General features: G+C 34.6%; 1 protein-coding gene across 1 annotated transcript in view; it reads left to right on the top strand.

Moving 5' to 3' along the window:
* Positions 1–880: 880 nt before the first annotated feature.
* LOC120224232 (RUN domain-containing protein 3B) overlaps positions 881–22,528 on the top strand; it is a gene marked incomplete at its 5' end in the record, with an annotated part of 55,856 nt that continues 34,208 nt past the window's right edge. Inside the window, 2 exons of the mRNA XM_039222458.1 lie at positions 881–1,049; positions 1,908–2,065. Of these exons, the coding sequence (XP_039078389.1) occupies positions 881–1,049; positions 1,908–2,065 (327 nt within the window). The remainder of the gene's footprint in view (positions 1,050–1,907; positions 2,066–22,528) is intronic.

Here is a 22,528-nt window from a genome sequence, read left to right as displayed (position 1 = left end):
ACTGTATTTTCTTAGTTTGCCCCTCCATTTGATAGATCACAGGTTTTTTTAAATACTTTGAAGAGTATGCAGAATATTTTTATGCTGTTTCTCTTATGATAATATCATTGCTTATATTTTAAAATGTACTTTTCCCTGTTCCTCTTTGAATATAACACCTCCTCTTTCATCTTTATAAACCAGACAACCATTTTAGCACACTTCTTCATTTAATTTCTTCTTTTATTTTCCCCACTTTTTTCTGTCCTCTTCTACCATAAGGATGTCATTAGGAATTTTAGGTATAGATTGTAAATGATGTTTTCTCTGCTCTACCTCTGTTTTTCCTACTTCATTCAATGGAAGATGCCTATGAATACCTAGTTTTTCTGAACCTTTTATTATTTTTGCCAACACTGAGCTGACCTTGAACACTACCCTGTTAAAACCCAACCTCCAACCCCTACCCCATGTTAGGCTGGTAGTGCTGTTTGTCTGCCCTGCAGTAGATATTTGGACAGGCAGTGAACTACCTGAGACAGTGGGGAAAAAAACAATTAGAAAGTTCTTTCCAACACATCTGGGGTTTCTGGTTCTCTTCTCTGGAAATCTTTTCTCTCTCAGAATGTTCTTACAGTTTTTATGCTAATTCCTTAGGTCTATAAATCTTAATCGAATTTCTGTAGCATCTCAAGGCTTAACTCTGTGAGAGGGAGTCAGCAGCCTATGCTAGCTTGTCATTTTTCTTCAGGAACTAAAGTCTTTATAATATCATTATTATAATTGTATATGGAGTACTAAATATTTTGCATTTTGCTCACCAGTAGCTTATAAAATATGGACATATTTCTTAACAGAGTGGAATATATTAACTTTATTTTAAAAATCTTAATCTTCCCAGTTCTGATAGTATCAGCAGTGATGAGGAAGAGCTGAGGACTTTGGGAAGCAGTGACAGTGAAAGCAGCACTCCAGAGAATGTTGGGCCTCCTTTCATCATGGATGACAATAGTTGGTTCAACAAGTGTAAGAGAGTTAAACAAAAGTATCAGCTAACCCTGGAACAGAAGGTATTTATCAGTTGCCAAAAGTCATTTAATTTGATTTTCATTATTGCCTTTGGACTGTCACTGCTAAAAGATTTTAGCTGAATGTAAGTGTTGACCCATTGCTACTTCCTTTCTGTTCTTGAATTGCCCTCTTAATTAAAAATCAGGCAGAGTTTTAAGAGAGGCTTTTGTTTGTTCAACTTCTTCTAATTTTATGTTTTAATATAAAAATAAGCCATTTAGGGGCTCCTGGGTGGCTCAGTTGGTTGAGTGTCCCACTCTTGATCTCAGCTTAGATCTTGATCTGAGGGTTGTGAGTCCAAACCCTGCGTTGGACTCCACATTAGGTTTCACACTGGGCTCCATGCACGATGTGGAGCCTACTTTAAAAATAGGTCATTTATTTTTTTGTATGTAGCTTCATTTATATGTTTAAGATTTTAACACTTAGTAGGAGAATAAAGATTAAACACAAATACTAAGCAAAATAATTCTATATTAATATCATTCAACATAGACCTTAAGGCAAAAGCACTATTAAGATTAAAGAAATACATTGCCTTTGAAAGAAACAGTTTACCAGAAATGTATAACATGGTGGAGATGGATAACATCAGTCAAAAGGTACAAACTTCCATTCTACTCACTGCCAGCAAACATATATTACTGAACTTCAGAGAAGGGCTTTAAATGATGGAGAGCATATGTTAAATTTTTGTATTAAAGGATTATTGTTCTTTTTAACTATTTCATCAATAATACTTTGAGATTGTTTCATTACAGTATGGAAAGAATAGCATTTAAGCTACTCAATATTTACTTTCAAGATATAGATTAAAATTTTGCAGTTGCTTTATCTCATTAATACTGTATTTTCAGGGTTACCTTGAAGAACTCTTACGACTTAGAGAGAACCAGCTGTCTGAATCTGTCTCCCAGAATAAAATACTACTTCAAAGGATTGAAGATTCTGATCTGGCCCATAAACTGGAAAAGGAACAATTAGAATATATAATTGTGGAGCTTCAAGATCAGCTGTAAGTGAGATCTTTTGGGAAAATATTGGCAGTATATAAACATAAGAAAACGTCATGTTTTGACATAGGATTCAAATTTCAAGAAGTCTGATTGTCTGCTATTAAGTTCTTTTTCATTTACACTTTTTAAAAAGTTTACTTTTTCTTATTTTAAAAGTAATCCATGCTCATTATAGATAGGTTACAGAATATAGGAAGAAAAAAAATTACCTTCAGTTGTGCTACCTAGAGTCAACTACTATAACTTGGTGTATGTTCTTTCAAATGCATAAACGTAAGTTTAAAAGTGTTTATTTAGTTGGCTTTGATTGACTGGTGGTTGGTTAATAAAGATGATATAGAAGACCAGTACCACTCAAAGTACAGTGACAGTACAGTGTTTGTTACCAGGCTGTGCCAGCATATCACCAAGCACAGTTTAGGATACCCTTTTTCTCCTTGATGAAGAAAACTGTGTATCTATATTCTGGTACCAACTCCTTCAATAGTCACTATTCAGAGTGCTTGTACTGATCATACCATTTTGTTAAACTTGATTTTATCAATTAATTGTTTATGGTGAAAACCTTCTCACATTAATATTTAATCTTAAAAGATGATTTGAAAGTTTTTATTTTGAAATAATTTCAAAATTTCCTAGTAGTTGTAAGGAGAGCACAAAGAATTCCCATAGAGCATTTTTTAGATTTATCAATTTTCAGTACCTTGCCACATTTGCTCATAGTTCTTTCCCTCTTGCATACCTTATAATTCTTTACTCCATAATACTTCAGTTTTGTTTTTCTTAGGAATAGAAATATTCTCATATATAACCATAGTTTATCTATCAACTTAAATCAATACAGTACTCTCATCTTATCCATAAATCATTTCAATTTCATTAGTTATCCAAAGAATGGCTCTTACTGCAGCTTTCCTTTTTCTGGTACAGGATCCAGTCCAGAATCACATTTCTCATGTGGTTGTTTACTCACTATTAACCTTGAACAGTTTCTCAGTCTTTATCTTGCATGAGATTGTTATTTCTGAAGAATACAAGCTAGTAATTTTATAGAATGTCCCACAATTTGAGTTTGTTTTTCTCATGATCAGAACAAGTTCATCAATTTGTGGCTGGAATATTACATACATGGAGTGTCTGTCAGTGCTGTGGATATCATATCCAGAGGTCCATGGAGTCTATTGGTCTTTTATTAGTAATATTAATTTAATCATTTGGTTAAGGTGTTTTTCTCTCTGTATAGCTATTGTGGTTCCCTTTGTAATGAAAGGATGTTACATATTTTGCAAGGAGATCCTTTGAGAGCTAGTAAAAGTGAAAGATTATTTTTAAATAAAAAGCTTATATTAATAAACATAAAACTTTAGTGTTTTCTAGGAATTTGTATCTTGAAAAGAATTCTGTTCACATATTATTTCTTTTTTTCCCCTAATATTTTAGGGGTTTGTCCTATGGAGTATTACTCATTGAGGGGCAGATTAATACCTTCCATAACTCCTCATTTTTGTAAGTGGGGAGAAAAATATCAAGAGCCAAACAATATGGATTTCTAGTTATTTCTCTAACATTAAATGAGTAAAAAGATAATTTAATTTTTCATTTGCAGGTGATTCTGGTAGTCTATCTCAATGGCTTTAACTTAAAAATAATTATGAAATCAGTTTTTATTTTATCAAAATATTTTCATTTGAAGAATTAAACTATATCATTTATTGTACTTTGGACAATTTAAAGGAAAAGATTCTTATGATTTTCCTCCTTCTTTGTTTGAAACATCCCCCCCCTTCCCTTCTCCCATGGTCTTCTGTTAAGTTTCTTAAGTTCCATATATGAGTGAAAACCATGAGACTCTTAAATACAGAGAACAAACTGAGTGTAGATGAGGGGTGGGAGAGAAGAGTAAATGGTGATGGGCATTGAGAAGGGCACTTATTGGATGAGCACAGGGTGTTGTTGTATGTAAGCAATGTATCAGGGGAATCTACTTCCAAAGCCAAGAGCACATTGTATACACTGTATGTTAGCTAACGTGACAATAAATTATATTTAAAAGACAAAAAACAGTAAACAGCAACAACCAAAAGAGGAAAAGAGCCAAACTTTTTAGTTTTAAAAAAGAATCTGAATTACAGTTTTATTATACTTTTATGATAAAAGAATGTCATTGATACTTATAGTTGTTTTTAACTCCTTTTAGGGTATTTTAACTAAATATTACCAGAGCAACAAATAAATAATGAAGGCCACCAATCAGAATTAGGCTGTTTTCCTGAGTTTAGGATTAAAGATTTACTTTCACATAGCATGGCTACCATTTTAGGCAGGTGTAAATTGCTGTCTTAACAGATTGCTTTGTGCAAAAACCATTTACAAGAATACTGAATAGAAGAGTAAGATACATTCCTTTGAGATTTCTTCACAGTTCACTACAGTACAGAATACTCTGGGCATTTTTGTGGTTGTAGAGAAAGTGGACGTTTTTTCCTTCTTTTCTTGCTGAGATTTTTGTCAACAGTTAGGAAGGCCTGCAGTGAAAGCTGGGCACTGAAATTCTCTTTGTTAATCCTGAGAAGATAATAGTGCCCCTGAGAGATTAAACTTCATGTTGTATAAAGGAAAAGGTCAGGAGAGGGGTTTAAATGGATTATGAAGCATGTAATACTTGCTTTCACATTATGTTAATTATCTTTTCCTGGTTGATTTAAATCCTTTGCCAGTTACCTTATTCTTTTTATATATTTATCAATGCTTAGATGTATTTTGAATAACTTAAAATATGCTTTGTCTCAAAAAAATGTGAACATTCTACAGTTTTGGCAATAGACTATAAGTTAGAGTGATGTAGTAGAGGAGCATTCTAAAGCTTTCGTGTGAATATGGAGTGTGGTCAGACACTGGCTTTATATTTGCTTGTTATGAGCTCAGTCTTAATTGCTGTTATGTATCCTCTGTCTCCTTATCTGTAAACTGGACATAATATTTACCTTGTGGATTGCTATGAGTATTAGATGCTGTCATGTATAATATAGTTAGAACAAAGAAAACATTCAAAGATTATCCCTCTGTTTTAGTCTCTAGAAACTTGAAAATCTCCTTAATAAATACACCTGGATAAATGATAAATTTTAAATATTTTACTTTATCATGCGCAGATGGTATACATCAAACAGTGAGTTTGGACTAAGATTGAAACTTATCCTCACGTTTCAGAAAAATTGCTTTTCAGATCTTGTTTCTAAATGGCATTTGGACTAATATTTATAATCATAGTATAGATTTGTATATTGTGAGGAAGACATGCATGGCCACTAATGACTTTACTGGTATAAATTTTAACTGCAAATCTCTTCTTCATTGATCTCTGATGTCATATGAATCTGAATTATTTTGGATGATTAGGCTTTGACAAATGTATGTTTGAGTTATTAAATTTATGGTGGTGGAGTTTCAAACTATTAATTTTAAATCTCCAAATAATTATTAGAAATAATCTTATCATTTCATTGAAAATACAGCTTTTTATTTTTATAGCTTTACTGAAATCTGTGGTACACATTTATTTAAATTTCTTTTAACTCCATTTTACTTATATATTAAACTTCATTAAATAAATACAGCCTTAATGTATCACTTATATTTTGAATCACTATATGGAAAGTTTCTCATAAGATTATGAAATATATTGTTTTTGGCCTTATAAAAAACTTACTGTCATATTATTCATGCTGATTGGTGGAAAACATTTCATTTTTTAATTTAGTTTATTCAATGAGCACTTCTTTAAGTGTATACTTCTGTACTTGAGAGTAATAGAATACAGGGAATAAGACAGTTTCTCTGTACAAGGACTTCATAAGCTAATCAGGTGGACAGATTAACATCATTGGTCACATTGTTAATTGAAGAATATCCTACATGGGAGGAAACTTTGTCCTACCCACAGTTTAGATCTTCAGACAGATGATCTCTTGTACAAATAGCTCTTTGTAAAACACCCACTGCAAACCTCAGGAATACGCAGCCTCAGAAAGTGTACATTATTAGTCGCTACAGGATGTATTGATTTTTATAGGATATTGTTGACTTTCAGAAGGAGATGTTGATACCCTATTTAGTTACCTATGAAATTAAGATTTTGTTCTTTGTTTTGCTTTCTCTCTTATTTTTGAGAATATTACGAACTTGCTACAGTCAGTCACTTCTGTAATGTGAATTAACTCACAGGATTCAGAAACAAGGAGGTGATGTCTATATAGCAAAGAAATCACCTTGAGTCATAATTGATTTTTCCTGGAGGTTAATATTTCTAAACAAGAAAGACGAAGGGAATGCAAAATATACCAATATTGGCACATACTGTAACACACCAATAGATGGCACTCTCTCACTGTAGTACTCTTTCATCGTGCATTCCTTTGGTTCAGTTGAACTTTATCTTGAAGATGCTCTTTTTGTACTTACTCTGGTTTGTGCATTTTGTCATTGCATTTTTGGCAAGCCTTAACCTCAGCAGCCTCAAGCCTTCCATCCATCCTCTTCTATCAAATGGCTTTTACTTTGTTGTTATTAACAACAGTATTTAAATTTTGATTTGGAATTTTGTTAGGATTATCACTGTTGTTGTTGTTTTTAGTATGTTATAGTTAGAAAGTTGAATAGGATTTGAATTGTTAGCTCTTACGTCTGTTCTCGTGAGGCTAGTTATTTCCAGTGTGATACTGCAGAACAATTCTTTTTATTTTGCTTCTGTGTTATAGCAGAAATGCTCATAGTCAGTGTGTTTCTGTAGCTTATATTTATTTTTCATTTTGATGATCATTTTGTCCCATCTTTGTCTAGTGGAAACCTCTTTATATTCATGTTTCATGGCTTTCACTTTCTTTGATCTTTAGGGCTTTCTGCACAGCCATTCTGACCATTCGCATAAAATTCTGCGTTCCTGAAGTCATAATATATTAAATCTTTTATTTTCATGATTACAGCCTAAGATTTTCTCTGTGTGCCATGTCACAAATGTCAGTGGAGAGTATCCTACGAATTCTAGCATATCTGACAATAAGTGATAAGTGGAAAATAAAACAAAGGTTTACTGCAGTGCCATTAGGATTCTTGTTAGACTGACTCTCAGGATTTAACTCATCGCCATGGGCTTCAAATGTATTGCCTTATGGAGGTTAAAAAATTGCTTCAATATCGGGGACATCTGGGTGGCTCAGTCAGTTGAGTGTACACTTTGGCTCAGGTCTTGTTTTCAAGGTTCGTGAATTTGAGCTCCACATTGAGCTGAGTGCTGTCAGCATGAAGCCCGCTTCATATCCTCTGTGCCCCTCCTTCACCCCCCGCCTTTCTGCTCCTCTCCTACTCACTGAACTCTCTCTCTCTCTCTCCAAAAAGAACATTTAAAAATATTTTAATGGCTTCACATCACACATCTTTGACGTTTCTCAGAAGTACTTGGAATCACAGGTATTAAATCCTAAGTGCCAAGGGTCATATGCCTTATATGTAACCCTCATCATGGGCATCAGCATAGCCTCTGAGATGAGTGAGAAAGCAGCAGAGTAAGGGAGAGAAGATAACCCTCAAGTTTGGAGACACAAGCTAAAGGATCATATGAACGAAATAATAGCTCTGAATGGCTAAGTACTGCTATCAAAATAGACTATGGAATTCTAGATCTTTTATAAGAACTTGTAAGTAACAGCAGACTTGAGCCTAATCTCTGAAAGGAAGGAAAAAGACCAAACTGTGGAAATCTTAACTTTTTTTTCTCTTTTGTTTAAAGTCATAAATGTTACATCCAGGACTCAGAAGAACATAGGATCTCATTTTGAAGCCAGGGTAATCTGTATTTACATGGAATCTTAGAGATTTGAGAATAGAAGTGGAGGAAATCATTGGGAACACCAACACTTAAGGATTAAGTGGAAGAAGTTTCCTCCACTGACAGAGAACAAGAAGAAACAGCCAGAGAAATTTAGATTTTTGTTATTATTTCACAAGAGAAAAAATTATATTCATCACTTAGGGAATATTAAAAAAATACCACTGCCTGTACCCCACCATCGTAGAATCTCATCTCATTGATCTGAGGTGAGAATAGTGTATTAGAATTTTTTAAATGCTTCCCCAGTTATTTGAATATATAGTCAAGGTAGAGAACTACTAGACTAGAGGTTTGTTGGGATATTTAGCAAAGAACAGTGATATTTATTATGTCTTAACAGCAATTTAATTGCTTTCCTAAACAAAGCTTCCTAGATATTTTGTTATTTTAGGCAAGAAAGACACATTGGTAATTAATTTCTAATAGTTTTAAAGTAGAATATATTCTCTATTTGCTATTCCCCTGCAGATTAAATTCTTTTTCATGGTGCTTTTTTAAAAAAAAATTCTGTGTTGCCCTTTGGATTTTAAAAAAGTAAGCCATAGCTTATTTTGATAATAATAAAATTTGCTGATTTTTATAGTTTAATATTTGTTTATCCTACTGACATTTATTGAGCCCCTCTTCTATCCTAGGTACTTGGCTTGGTGCTAAACATACAGAAATAAATTTTTCTAGTTCCTGCCCTCATAGTGCTTACACAAGCCACAGACCTAAGAGCATTAAGATGTCACAAGTGCTTTGATAGAGGTTTGCATGGTATACAGTGGGAAACCAAGGATTTTACTGGAAAGGAAAATGAACTGGCAAGGATTTAAGAAGGTGGAGATGCTTACACTAATTCATTAAAGTGGTTTTGACATTTGATAGATTATGATGGGAAAAGATGGGCCTCCCAGGCAGAGAAAACAATAAAAGCAAAAAGAGATTAAAGGATCCAGCAAATCTAGGAAACTATGTGGTAGCTCCTTATTACTCAAACATAGAAAGCAAGTATGTCTGTAAATGTGGCCAGGTGAGAAAGGACTTTATATGCCATGTTAACGAGCTGTGTGGAGTTACCAGTATCATATCAGATCAGATTTCCATTTTAGAATGACAGACCTTTGAAATAATATTTTCTAATACATAAGCACTTATTGAGTGCCTACATTGTTCTAGGAACTATGCTAGTTACTGAAAATTTAAATGTGAATATGATAATCATGAGGATATCAAAGTTGACTAAATGATATATAAATGATGTGATGAGTGTATAAGAATGTGTATATACAACTGTACAGTAATAAAAATATGTACACTTTACAGAAGTAGCACAAGAATAGTGGTCCAGGGAAAGCATCACTAAGATACTGATGTTTGAATAGGGCTTTTCAGGAGTTAAAGTGACCAGGTAAAGGAAGCCAAGGAAGGTTATTCTAGGTAAAGGGAAGAATACGTATGGAAACATGGGTACAAAACATGAGGAAGATAAGTATAATAAAATATTAACTGAAGTATTAGAAGCAAATAGTTTTTCTGGAAACTAAAATATCTTTTATTGAGACTATATATTTTTACCTGAGATGAGTATTAAAAATTAAAATTCCAAGCGAACAAAGAAAAAAAACAGACTCTTAACTCTAGACAACAAACTGGTGGTTACCAGAGGGGAGGTAGATGGGGAGGTAGGTGAAACAGTTGAAAGGGATTAAGAGTGCACTTACTGTGATGTGCACTGAATAATGTATAGAATTGTTGAATCACTATAGTATACATTTGAAATGAATATAATAGTGTATGTTAACTCTACTGAAATTAAATGAAAATAGGGGCACCTGAGTGGCTCAGTTGGTTAAGTGACCAGCTTCAGCTCAGATAATGATCTCTTGGTTCATGGGTTTGAGCCCTACATTAGGCTCTTTGCTGACAGCTCAGAGCCTGGAGCCTGCTTTGGATTCTGTGTCTCCTTCTCTCTCTCTCTCTGCTCCTCCCCTGCTCATGTGCATGTTTTCTCTCTCAAAAATAAACATTAAAAATATTTTTAATTAAAAATAATTTAAAAATTTTAATTAATAAAAATGCCTATAAAATAGTTCACATTATCAGAGAAGAGTAAATATACCCTTCTTGTTTTTTTTTTTAATTCCACTATAATTAATGCACAGTATTATGTTAGTTTCAGGTGTACAATATAGTGATTCACCAGTTCCATACATTACTCAGTGCCCATCACAATGAGTGTATTCTTAATCCTCTTCCCCTATTTTACCCATTTCTCCACCTCTCCTTTAGCAACTGACAGTTTATGCTCTGTATTTGAGAGCCTGCTTTTTGTTACTTTTTTCTTGTTTGTTTTTTGTTTCTTAAATTCCACTTATGAATGAAGTCATACGGCATTTGTCTTTATCTGACTGCTTTATTTCACTTGGCATTCTACCTTCTAGATCCATCAGTGTTGTTGCAAATGGCAACATTTCGTTCTTTTTTATTGCTGAGTAGTATTCCATTGTGTATATATACCATATCTTATTTATCTATTCATCTATGCATGGATGCTTAGGTTGCCTCCATAATTTGGCTATTATAAATAATGCTGCAATAAATATGGGGGTGCATATCATCTTTTCATATTCTTTGGATAAATACCCATTAGTGGAATCACTGGATTATATCATAATGCTATTTTAATTTTTTGAGAGCTCTCTATACTGTTTTCCATAGTGGCTGCACCAGTTTGCATTCCCACCAATAGTACGGGAGGGTTCTGTCTTCTCCACGTCCTTATCAACACCTGTTGTTCCTTGTGTTTTTTATTTTAGCCATTCTGACAGATTTGAGGTGACATATTATTTGTGGTTTTGACTTGCATTTCTCTTCTGATTGGTAATGTTGAGCATCTTTTCATGTGCATGTTGGCCATCTGTATGTCTTCTTTGGAGAAATGTCTATTCGTGTCTTCTCATTTTTAATTGGATGATGATGATGATGTTTAGGTGTTGAGTTGTGTAAGTTCTTTGTGTATTTTGGATACTAACCCCTTAATCAGACATGTCATTTGCAAATAACTTCTCCCAGTCAGAGGGTTATCTTTTTGTTTTGTTGATTGTTTCCTTTGCTCTGTAAACGGTTTTTATTTTGATGTAGTCCCAATAATTTTTGCTTTTGTTTTCCTTGCTTCAGGAGACCTATCTAGAAAAATGTTGCTATTGCTGATGTCAGGAAAATTACTGCCTGTTCTGTCTTCTAGGATTTTTATGGTTTCAGGTCTCATATTTATGTCTTTAATCCATTTGGAGTTAATTTTTGTGTATAGCATAAGAAAGTGGTCCAGTTTCATTCTTGTGCATTCGCTATCCATTTTTCCCCAGCAGTGTTTGTTGAAGAGACTTTTTCCCCTTGCATATTCTTGCCTTCTTTCTTGTAGATTAGTTGGCCATATAATCATGGATTTATTTCTGGACTCTGTTCTGTTGATCTATATGCCTATTTTTGTGTCAGGAGCGTACTGTTTTGATTACTATAGCTTTGTAGTATAACTTGAAATCGGAGACTGGAATACCTCTAGTTTTGTCCTGCTTTTTCAGGATTGCTTTGTTTATGCAGGGCCTTTTGTGGTTCCATACAAATTTTAGGATTATTTGTTTTAGTTTTATAAAACATGCTGTTGGTTTTTTGATAGAGATTGCATTAAATCTTTAGATTGCTTTGGATAGTATGGACATTTTAATAATATTTGTTCTCCCAGTCTATGTGTGGAATATTTTTCCATTTCCTTTGTGTCATCTTCAACTTCTTTCATTGGCGTTTGTTTTCAGAGTACCAGTCTTTCACTTACTTGGTTAACTTTATTCCTAGGTATTTTATTTTTTTTGGTGCAAATATAAATGGGATTGTTTTCTTAATTTATCTTTGTGCTACTTCATTATTAGTTATAGCAATAGAAGGGATTTCTGTATATTGATTTTGTATGCTGATACCTTATTGAATTTGTTTATCAGTTCTAGCAGTTCTTTGGTGGACTGTTTACTATACTATACTTAGATATTTAATATATACTTAGATATACTATACTATACATAGTATCATGTCATCTGCAAATGGTGAACTGTTACTTTTTCCTTACCAATTTGGATGTCTTTTATACCTTTTTGTTGTCTGGTTGCTGTGGCTAGGACTTCCAGTACTGTGTTGAGTAAAAGTGGTGAGAGTAGGCATCCTTGTCTTTTTGTTGATGTTAGGGGGAAAGCTGTTTTTCTCCAATGAGTGTGATGTTAATTGTTGGTTTTTTCATTTATGGCCTTTATTATATTGAGGTATGTTCCCTCTAATCCTACTTTGTTAAGGTTTTTTTTTTTTTTAATTAAAAATGAATGTTGTACTTGGTCAAATGGTTTTTCTGCATCTAATAAAATGATCATATGGTTTGTATCCTTTCCCTTGTTGATGTGATGTATCATGTTGATTAATATGCAAATATTGGACCACAACTGCAACGCAGAAGTAATTCTCACTTGATCTTGGTGAATGATTTTTTAAAAATATATTGTTGAATTTGGTTTGCTAATATCTTGTTGGAGATTTTGCATGTATGTTCATCAGAGATGTTATCTTACAGTTCTCTTTTTTAATAGTGTCTTTATCTGGTTTTGGTTCAGGTAATACTAGCCTCATAGAATGAATTTGGACACTTGCTTTCCTCGTCTATTTTTTGGAATAGTTTGAGAAGAATAGATATTAACTCTTTTTTAAATGTTTGGTGAAAATGTTTGAAACCGTTTGTTCCTGGGCTTTTGTTTGTTGAGAGGTTTTTGATTATTAATTCATTTGCATTACTGGTAATTGGTTTGTTCAGATTTTCCATTTTTCCTGATTCAGTTTTGGGAGGTTATGTCTTTCTTCTTCTAGGTTGTCATAATTTGTTGGTGTATAATTTTTCATAATACTTTCTTATAATTGCTTGTATTTCTGTGGTGTTAGTTATTATTTCTCCTATTTCATTTCTGATGTCTTTATTTGAGTCTTCTCTTTATCTCTCTCTCTCTGTTTTGTTTGAGGAGCGTGGTCAAAGATTTATAATTTGTATTGATATTTTCAGACAGCCAGTGCCTTGTTTTATTGATTTGTTCTACTGCTTTTTTTTTTCATTGTCTAATTTTTAAATTTTTTTTTTTTAAGATTTTTTTTTAACGTTTTATTTATTTCTGAGAGAGAGAGAGAGAGAGAGACAGTGTGAGCAGGGGAGGGTCAGAGAGAGAGGGAGTCACAGACTGAAACAGGCTCCAGGCTCTGAGCTGGCAGTCAGCACAGAGCCTGACGCGGGGCTCGAACCCACGAACCGCGAGATCATGACCCAATCGAAAGTCGGACGCTCAACCGACTAAGCCACCCAGGCGCCCCATAATTTTTAAAATTTTTTAATGTTTGTTTATTTTTGAGAGAGACAGAGAGACAGAACACAAGTGGTGAAGGGGCAGAGAGAGAGGGAGACGCAGTATTAGAAGCAGGCTCCAGGTTCCGAGCCATCAGTACAGAGCCTGACGCAGGGCTTGAACCCCAAACTGTTGAGATCATGACCTAAGCCGAAGTCAGTTAACTGACGGAGCTACCCAGGGACCCTCATTTTTTTTTTTTAAATTTCTGCTGTAATCTTTATTATTTCCTTTCTTCTACTGGTTTTGGGTTCTGTTGTTCTTTTTCCTAATTCCTTTAGGTGTAAGGTTAGTTTGTTCATTTCAGGTTTTTCTTGATATAGCCCTGTGTTTCTATAAACTTCCCTCTTAGAACAGCTTTATCTGTATCCCAGACATGTTGGGCTATTTTGTTTTCATTTGTCTGCATGTATTTTTTATTGCCTTTTTGATTTATTGTTTAGTAGCATATTATTTAACTTCCATTTATTTGAACTCTTTCCTGATTTTTTCTTGTGGTTGATTCTAGTTTCATAGCATTGTGGTTGGAAAAGATGCATGGTACAACTTCAGTCTTTTTGAATTTGTTGAGTCTTGTTTTGTTGTCTAACATGTGATCTATTCTGAAAAATGTCCCTTGTGTACTGGAAAAGAATGTATATTCTGCTGTTTTAGGATGGAATGTTCTGAATATATCTGTTCGATCCATCTGGTCCAATGTGTCATTCACAGCCACTGTTTCATTGTTGATTTTCTGTTTGGATTATCTACTCATTGATGTAAATGGGGTGTTAAAGTCCCCAACAATTATTGTATTATCATTGAATATTCCTTTTATATTCATTATGGTGTGCTTTATGTATTTGGGTGTTTTCATGTTGTGTACATAAGTATTTACAATTGTTACATCTTTTCATTGCATTGTTCCCTTTATGATTATATGGTGTGCTTTTTTGTCTTATTACAGTATTTGTTTTAAAGTCCATTTTTTAGCGGCACCTGAGTGGCTCAGTGGTTAAGCATTTTACTTCAGCTCAGGTCATGATCTCACAGTTCGTGGGTTCAAGCCCCACATCAGGCTCTGTGCTGACAGCTCAGAGCCTAGAGCCTGCTTCAGATTTTGTGTCTTCCATTCTCTCTGCCCCTCCCTTGCTCACACTCTTTCTGTCTTTCTGTCTCTCTCTCAAAAATAACATAAACATTTAAAAAATTAACAATAAATAAAATAAATGTGCAAAGATTAAAAAAAATAAAAGTCTATTTTTAAACTTTTTAAAAAATGTAACCTCTGCATCCAATATGGGGCTTGAAGTCACAACTTCAAGATCAAGACTAGCATGCCTAGCATGTCCTACAGACCGAGCCAGCCAGGAACCCCTAAAATCTATTTTGTCTAATAATGTAAGTATTGCTACCTCAACTTTCTTTTATTTTCATGGTGTTTTTCCATCCCTATACTTTTAATCTAAATGTGTCTTTAGTTGTGAAATGAGTCTCCTGTAGGCAACCTATAGATGGGTTTTGTTTCTTTATCCATTCTGTCACACTATGTCTTTTGATTGGAGCCTTTACTCCATTTACATTCAAAGTAATTATTGATAGGTATGTACTTAAATGCCATTTTGTTACTTTCTTTTATGATTGTTTTTGTAGTTATTTTCTGTTCCTTTCTTGCTCTCTTCTCTCATGGTTTGGTGGCTTTCTTTAGTGATATGCTTGGATTCCTTTCTCCATATTTTCTTTTTTACAGATTTATTACTAGTTTTTGATTTTTGGGTAGCATTAGGTTTATATATAAAATCTTAATGCATCTAGCAGTCTATATTACGTTGATGTTTGCTTTAGTCTGAACCCATTCTAAAAGCACTACATTTTTATTCCCCTCCCTCCCCCACAGTTTTATATATAGAGTGTCATACTTTACATCCTTGTATTTGATGAACACCTTTACTGATTTCTATAGATATTAATTTTACTACTTTTGTGCCTTCTATATTCTTAATCCTACTTATGGTCTTTCATGTCCACTCCAAGAATCCCCTTTAACATTACTTGTAAGATTAGTTTAGTGGTAAGAATTCCTTTAATTTTTGTCTGTCTGGGAAACTTTTTATCTCTTCTTCTATTTTGAATGATAGCCTTGCTAACAGAATATTCTCAGCTGCACATTTTGCTCTTTTAGCACTTTGAATATCTCATGACACTTCATTTTGGCCTGCAAAGTTTCTGCTAAAAAATCAGCTGATATTCTTCTGAGGTTTCCCTGGTTTGTTAACTATTTTCTGTTGCTGCTTTTAAGATTTTCTCTTTATCACTACTTTTTGCCATTTTAATTATTACATGTCTTGGTGTGGACTTCCTTGGGTTGATTTTGTTGGAGGATCTCTGTCTCCTGGATATAGATTTTCGTGTTCTTTCCCAGATTTGGAAAGTTTCCAGCTATTATTTCTTCAAATACTTTTTCTACCCCTTTTACTCTCTATTCTTCTGGGATCTGTGCGATGCAGATGTTATTACAATTGATGGTGTCACTGAGTTCCTTTATTCTGTTCTCTTTTTATTTTCTTTTTTCTCTATCCTCTTCTACTTGATTGCTTTCCGTTACGCTGTCCTCCAGGTCACTAATCCATCTTTCTGCTTCCTCTACTTTACTGATTATTCCCTCTAGTGTATTAAAATTTTTTTCTTTAGTGTTTGTTTTTGAGAGAAAAAGCATTTGAGCAGGGGAGGGGCAGAGAGTGAGGAAGACAGAATCTGATGCAGGCTCTGCACTGTCAATGCAAAACCCATGAACTGTGAGATCATGACCTGAGCTGAAGCTGAATGCTCAACTGAGTGGGCCACCCAGGCACCCCTGTTCTCTCTAGTATATTTTTAATTTTAGTTTTTGAGTTATCTCTGCAAGGTTCTTTTTTATATTTTCTGTCTCTTTGTTGAGAGTCTCACTGAGGTCCTCCTGTGTTTTCTTAAGTTCAGTGATTGTGTATATGATCATTACTTTAAATTCTCTATCAGATCTATTGCTTATCTCCATTTTGTTAACTCTTTTGTTGGGATTTTGTCCCTTTCATTTGGAACACAGTCATTCTCCTCATTTCTGTCTGTCTAACTTTATGTGTCTGTTTCTATGTGTTACGAAAGTTAGCTTTGTCTCTGGCTCTTGAAAGTAATGGCTTTATGAAGAAGAAGTCCTCTAGTGCCCTGCAGTGCAATCTCCCCTGTTTACCAGAACCTGGAGCTTCCGGGCCATCTCCTATGTGTGTTGAATACACCTTACTGCTGTGATGGAGCTGCATTTCATTTCAGTCTTCTGCAGTGGCTCTTTTTGACTGCTTTGGGCAGGGTTTGGTTCCTGTGTTGCTAATGTGCCATTGTGGGGCTGCATTGGACTTGAGTTGAGTCACACCAGGCTTTTGCCAAAGCTGTGGTCCCACTAAACTGCAGGGTGTTCTCCTTTGTTGTCCCTTGAGAGGCTTTCATTGGTGGGTGGGGCCTGCAGGCAGACCAAGTGTCTACCCTCAGCCCACTGTGGAGGCTTCAGTGGAACTGGTTTGTGGGTGTATTTCCCTCTTGTCAGGGCAGCACATTTTTTGGAGTGGTTGGTCACTGTCAGGACTCCTTGCACAATGCTAGGCATGTAGTGCTTCTTTGGATGCACTCCTGCCTAGGGCAGTTTGGATGGTATGGGTCTGCAGAACAGCATGGGGGTGGGTGTGCTGTTAGCAAGGTTCTGGCAGATCTGCTCTGGGAGGGGCCCTGGAGGCAGTTTGGAGAGCTCACATGTGCAAGTTGGAGAGGGGAGTCCACAGGAGAGGACAGGATCGGAAGGCACTGTTAACAAGCTACATGGAGATCGTCTGCACTGATTCTGCAGGTGTCTGCATATCTAGGCTGGGGGATGGGGGAAGGTAGGGTAATGGTCTCCATCAGCTCTTTTGTTCTTGGGGAAGTCATCTGAAGATCCCTGACCCTCCAGCACATGTTCTGCTAGTGAATAAATCTTCTCATATACCACAGCTGTTTTTCAAACTGCTGCTTCTATGCTGCTTCTCAGAGGGGGATATGCTGGCTTTTTAAGAGCAGTGACTCCATTTCCTATCACTTTCAAGCTCTCCCAGACCTGAGTGCTGATTTTTAAAGTTAAGCTCTACTGATTGTAAAAACTCAAGAAGTTAGGTTCCTCTGGTTTTCAAAACCAAATGTTATGAGGATTAGTCTTCTCTTGTGAGTCTTTTGTCTAGGTTGCCTGGTGTGGGGTCTGCTCTGGTGTTGGTGTCCCTCTCTCCCATCGATGGTCTCATGGGTCAGTTTGGTTTCCAACCACATATCTGCCCTTTCTACTCTTTTCAGTATGGCCTCTTTCCTATAATTAGCTGTGAAGATTCTGTTCTGCCCGTCTTTGGGTCATTTTCTTGGTTTTTTACACTAATATGGATGTTAATTAGGTGTATCCATAGGAAATGGTAAGCCTAGGATCCTCCTACTGTGCCATCTTCCCAAGAAGTCACTTAAATATACTCTTCTTTCTTTTTAATTCTTTAAATGTTTATTTATTTGAGAGAGAAAGAGTAGGAGAGGGACAGAGGGAAAGGGAGACAGAATCCAAAGGAGGCTCCAGGCTCTGAGCTGTCAGCACAGAGTCTGATGGAGAGATTGAACTCACAAGTCGTGAGATCATGACCTGAGCTAAATTCGGATGCTTAATTTACTAAGCCACCCAGGCATCCCTCAGATACACCCTTCTTGATGGCTCATATTCATGTGACAAATTCTTGCAAACTGAATTTTAGCAAATTACTTAATGAACAACATAGAAATGGAATGCTGTTTTGAAAAGAGACTGTAAACAGTTCATTTTTGCTAGATATTTTCTTTTTAAAACATTTGAGAAACAGGAGTGCCTTTCGTGGCTCAGTCAGTTAAGCATCCAACTTTGGCTCAGGTCATGATCTCAAAGTTTGTTAGTTCTAACCCCATGTCAGGATCTTTGCTGATAGTTCAGAGCCTGAATCCTGCTTCAGATTCTGTGTCTCCCTCTCTCTCTTCCCTTCCCTGGCTCATGCTCTGTCTCTCCCTCTCAAAAATGAATAAATACTAAAAAAAATTGAGAAACAAATTTCCTCCTGAGAAGGCACAGAGGATTTGTAGTGAATTCTTCAGTGTTTATGATCAATCCATAGTCGTATTGTGTTATATTGTATTATACTTAGTTAAGAAAAATAAAGTGTTTTGGCAAATTATACACTTATGTATAGTGCAAATTACATATTTGGAAGGTAAGGAATTTTCAGGCTTTAACTAGATTCCAGAGAATAAATGGCATTCATCGAATATTTCTATCATGCCCATGAGGGCTTAATACTGAGCTGTTTTCCTTTGAAAAATAGAACAACTTACTGAACCTTAACTGGGAGCCCTCCTGTTTTGTTTCAAACTATTTCTTAGAGCTAGACTCCTGCTTCATAGAGAGATTTTGTGTTTACAAATCCATGGTATTTTGAATTTATATATATCCATCAAAGATATGCTCAGGTTAGACAGTTGAGCATATATTCAGAGGGCTCATGAAATGCCCAATTAATAAATTAATACTGACACATATTTCAACATAGTTACACATAAAGAATCAAATTTCACATGATATATTTTTACTAAAATTCCAAGTAAAATAATTTTATGTAAGTAAGACAAAGATCCTTTTCAAAGATCTAGAAACATTTATTTGGAAAAGTAAAATATAATAACAGGAGAGTTTAAGTTGTACTTCCTGGACTTCTCTTTGGAGAATGGTTATGAAAAAGTTATAATTGGAGGTGCTTTTAGATGGTTGCTTCTTTACACATTTTAAGTATATCTACCATGGCCCACTGAATACCTTTACTTGATATTAGTTGTAAATGTTTTTTCAATTTTCATGAAAATGTCTGTGAAATATTTTGTAGATTTAATTTAAATTTTTGGTTAAAACTGAACTTGGGCATATGTACTTAAAATAATAATAAAGCACTTCCAAAGTGCTTTACATAGATTGTTTTTTGTATACATCTGAAGTTAACATGACTCAAAATAGGAAGTTATAACTACATGAAATTTTATTCAAAACTCTAACCACCAAGAATAAACCTATAGTAGAGACACAAAAGATAAAAAGAATGAGGGCCCCTAGGTGGCTTAGTCAGTTAAGCATCTAACTCTTGATTTCCCCTCAGTTGTGACCTTATGGTTCGTGAGATGGAACCCCTTGTCAGGCTCTGTGAGAAGCCTGGGATTCTCTCTCTCTTTCTCTCTCTGTCCCTCCCCTACTTGATCACATGTGTGTGCTCTCTCTCTCTCAAAATATTAAACATTTTTAAAAAATTAAAGAACAGAAACAAATCATTAAAAAATCATTAGATAATAAACGAAAACAGCAAGAGTGGAAGAGAAGGACAAAACTGCAAAATAAAGAAAAAGCAGTTAACAAAATGGCAGTAGTTAGGATTAAAATCATCAATCAAAAGATATAGAGTGAATGAATGGATTAAAAGAATAAGATCCAGTGATATGCTGTTAACAAGAGACTCATTTCAGATTTAAAGACATACATAGGCTGAAAGTGAAGGGACGGAAAAAGATATTTCATGCAAATGGTAACCAAAAGAAAGCAGGGTGTCTGTACTCAAAATAGACTTTAAATCTAAAACTTTCTCTAGAGGCAAAGAAGGTCACTATGTGATGATAAAAGGTATAGTTTAGCAGGAAGATGTGTCTGTGTGCATGCATGTGCATATATATGTATATATACACACATATGTGCATATACATATATAAAATCTCTGGATATTAAATTGTGGAAAGAAATTTACAGAACAATCCTATTCACAGTAGCAACAAGAATAAAATACTTAGGAATAAACTTAACCAAAAAAGTGAAAGATTGGTACATTGAAAATTTTAAAACATTGACAAAGAGGAAATTAAGACACCAATAAATAAAAAGGATATCTTGTGTTCATGGATTGGAAGAATTAATATTATTAAAATATACATAGCACCCAAAGTGATACAGATTCAGTGTAATTCCTATCAAAATCATTATGTCATTTTTCACACAAATAGAAAAAGCAATCCTAAAATTAATATTTTAGACCCTGAATAGCCAAATCAGTTTTCAGAAAGAAGAGCACAACTAAAGACATTACATTTCTTGATTTCAAAATACATTATAAATTCTAGTAATCAAAACAGTATGGTGCTGGCATTGAAATAGACATATAGACAATTGGAACATAATAGAGAGCCCCCAAATCCATGAATCAACAAGTCAATGATCTTTGACAAGCTTACCAAGAACACACAAAAGGAACAGTGTTGGGGAAACTGAATATCCACATATTGAAGAATGAAATTGGACTCCTCTCTTACCATTTACAAAAATCATTTCAAAATAGATTTAAGATTTAAATCTAAAACCTGAAACTGTAAAACTACTAGAAGAAAACAGGGAAATAACTTTTGACATTACTCTCAGCAATACTTTCGCCTAGGATACCAAAAGCACAGGCAATAAAAGCAAAAATAGAAAAATGGATTGTATCAAACTAAAAAGATTTCTGCACAGAAGACATTTATTAGAGTAAAATGGCAACCTACCAAATGGAAGAAAACATTTGCAACATCTGTCTAATAAGGAGTTAATATTCAAAATCTATAAGGGACTCATATATGTCAATAGCAAAAATCAAACTCAAAAATGGGCAAAGGACTTGACATTTCTTCAGAGAAGACATGTAGATGACTAATATAGCTATATAAAAAGATGCTTAACTTCACTACTCATCAGGGAAATGCAAATCACAGTCACAATGAAATAGCTTCTTACTTAGAATGTGTGTTACCAGATAGATGGTAGAAGATGGCTATTGGTGAAGATATGGAAAAAGGGAACCCTCATGCCCTGTTGGTAGAACTATAGATTGGTATGGTCAATTTGAAAAAGAATAAGGAGTTTCCTCACAATATTAAAAATAGAACTATCTTATGTTCAAGCAATCCCACTTCTAGGTATTTATCCAAAAAATGTAGTTAGAATCTCAAAAAGAACTGCACTTTGATGTTAATTTCAGCATTATTTACAGTAGTCAAGAGATGGAAACAACCTCCGTGTTCACTTATGGATGAATGGATAAAGAAAATGTGATATATGAAGATTCTATCTATATATACACATAAACACAATGGAATATTATTCCACCTTAAAAAAGGAAGGAAATCCTGCCATTTGCAATAACATCGATAAACTGTGAAAGCATTATGCTAAGTGAACTAAATCAGATGTGGAAAAACAAATAGTTCACTTATATGTGGAATTTAAATTAGTCAAAGCAGAGAGTAGAAAGGTTGTTAACAATTGTGGCCCTGACAGAGGGGGAAATGAGGAGATATTGGTCAAAAAGTACAAAGTTTCAGTTATACAATAAATTATGGAAATCTAATGTAAAGCAACATGACTATACTTAACAGTACTGTATTATGTACGTGAAATATTCTAAGAGAGTACATCTCAAGTGTTCTTACCACACACAAAGAAGAGGTAACTGTGAGGTGATTTCACATTGTATATCAAATCATCAAGTTGTATACTTTAGAGGTATACAATTTAAAAAACTTTTTTTTTAATGTTTATTTTTGAGACAGAAAGAGCATGAGTGGGGGAAGGCAGAGAGAGGGAGACACAGAATCTAAAGCAGACTCCAGGCTCTGAGCAGTCAGCACAGAGTCCGACACAGGGCTCAAACCCAAGAACTATGAGATCATGATCTGAGCTGAAGTCAGACGCTTAACTGAATGAGCTACCCAGGTGCCCCTAGATGTTCACAATTTTTAATTGCTGATTATATTTCAGTAAAGCTGTGGGCCAGGGGACTGAATTATATTTTTTGTGGCAAACTTCTTGCATAATTCCTATTGAAAATCTGAAGAGAAATTAACTGTCTAGCAATTTAGGGGTAGATACCACAGGAAAGTTCTTAAAATTACTGTGGAAAATATATTACTGATATGTTAATAAATAATTTTACTTTGTTGTATTTTCCTGTAGAATTGTTACCATAATGAGAGAATGTTCAGTTGTTAATGAGAGACTTATAACATAGATATAAGTGACAAGTAGCATCTATCTCATATATAATAATTTAATTATAAGA

Source organism: Hyaena hyaena, unplaced genomic scaffold (genome assembly GCF_003009895.1).
Source record: "Hyaena hyaena isolate Hyena2069 unplaced genomic scaffold, ASM300989v1 scaffold_1133, whole genome shotgun sequence".
In the NCBI taxonomy this organism is placed as follows: Eukaryota; Metazoa; Chordata; class Mammalia; order Carnivora; family Hyaenidae; genus Hyaena; species Hyaena hyaena.
The sequence above is the reverse complement of the archived record's forward strand: the minus strand, read 5'-3'. Positions and strand labels throughout refer to the sequence as shown.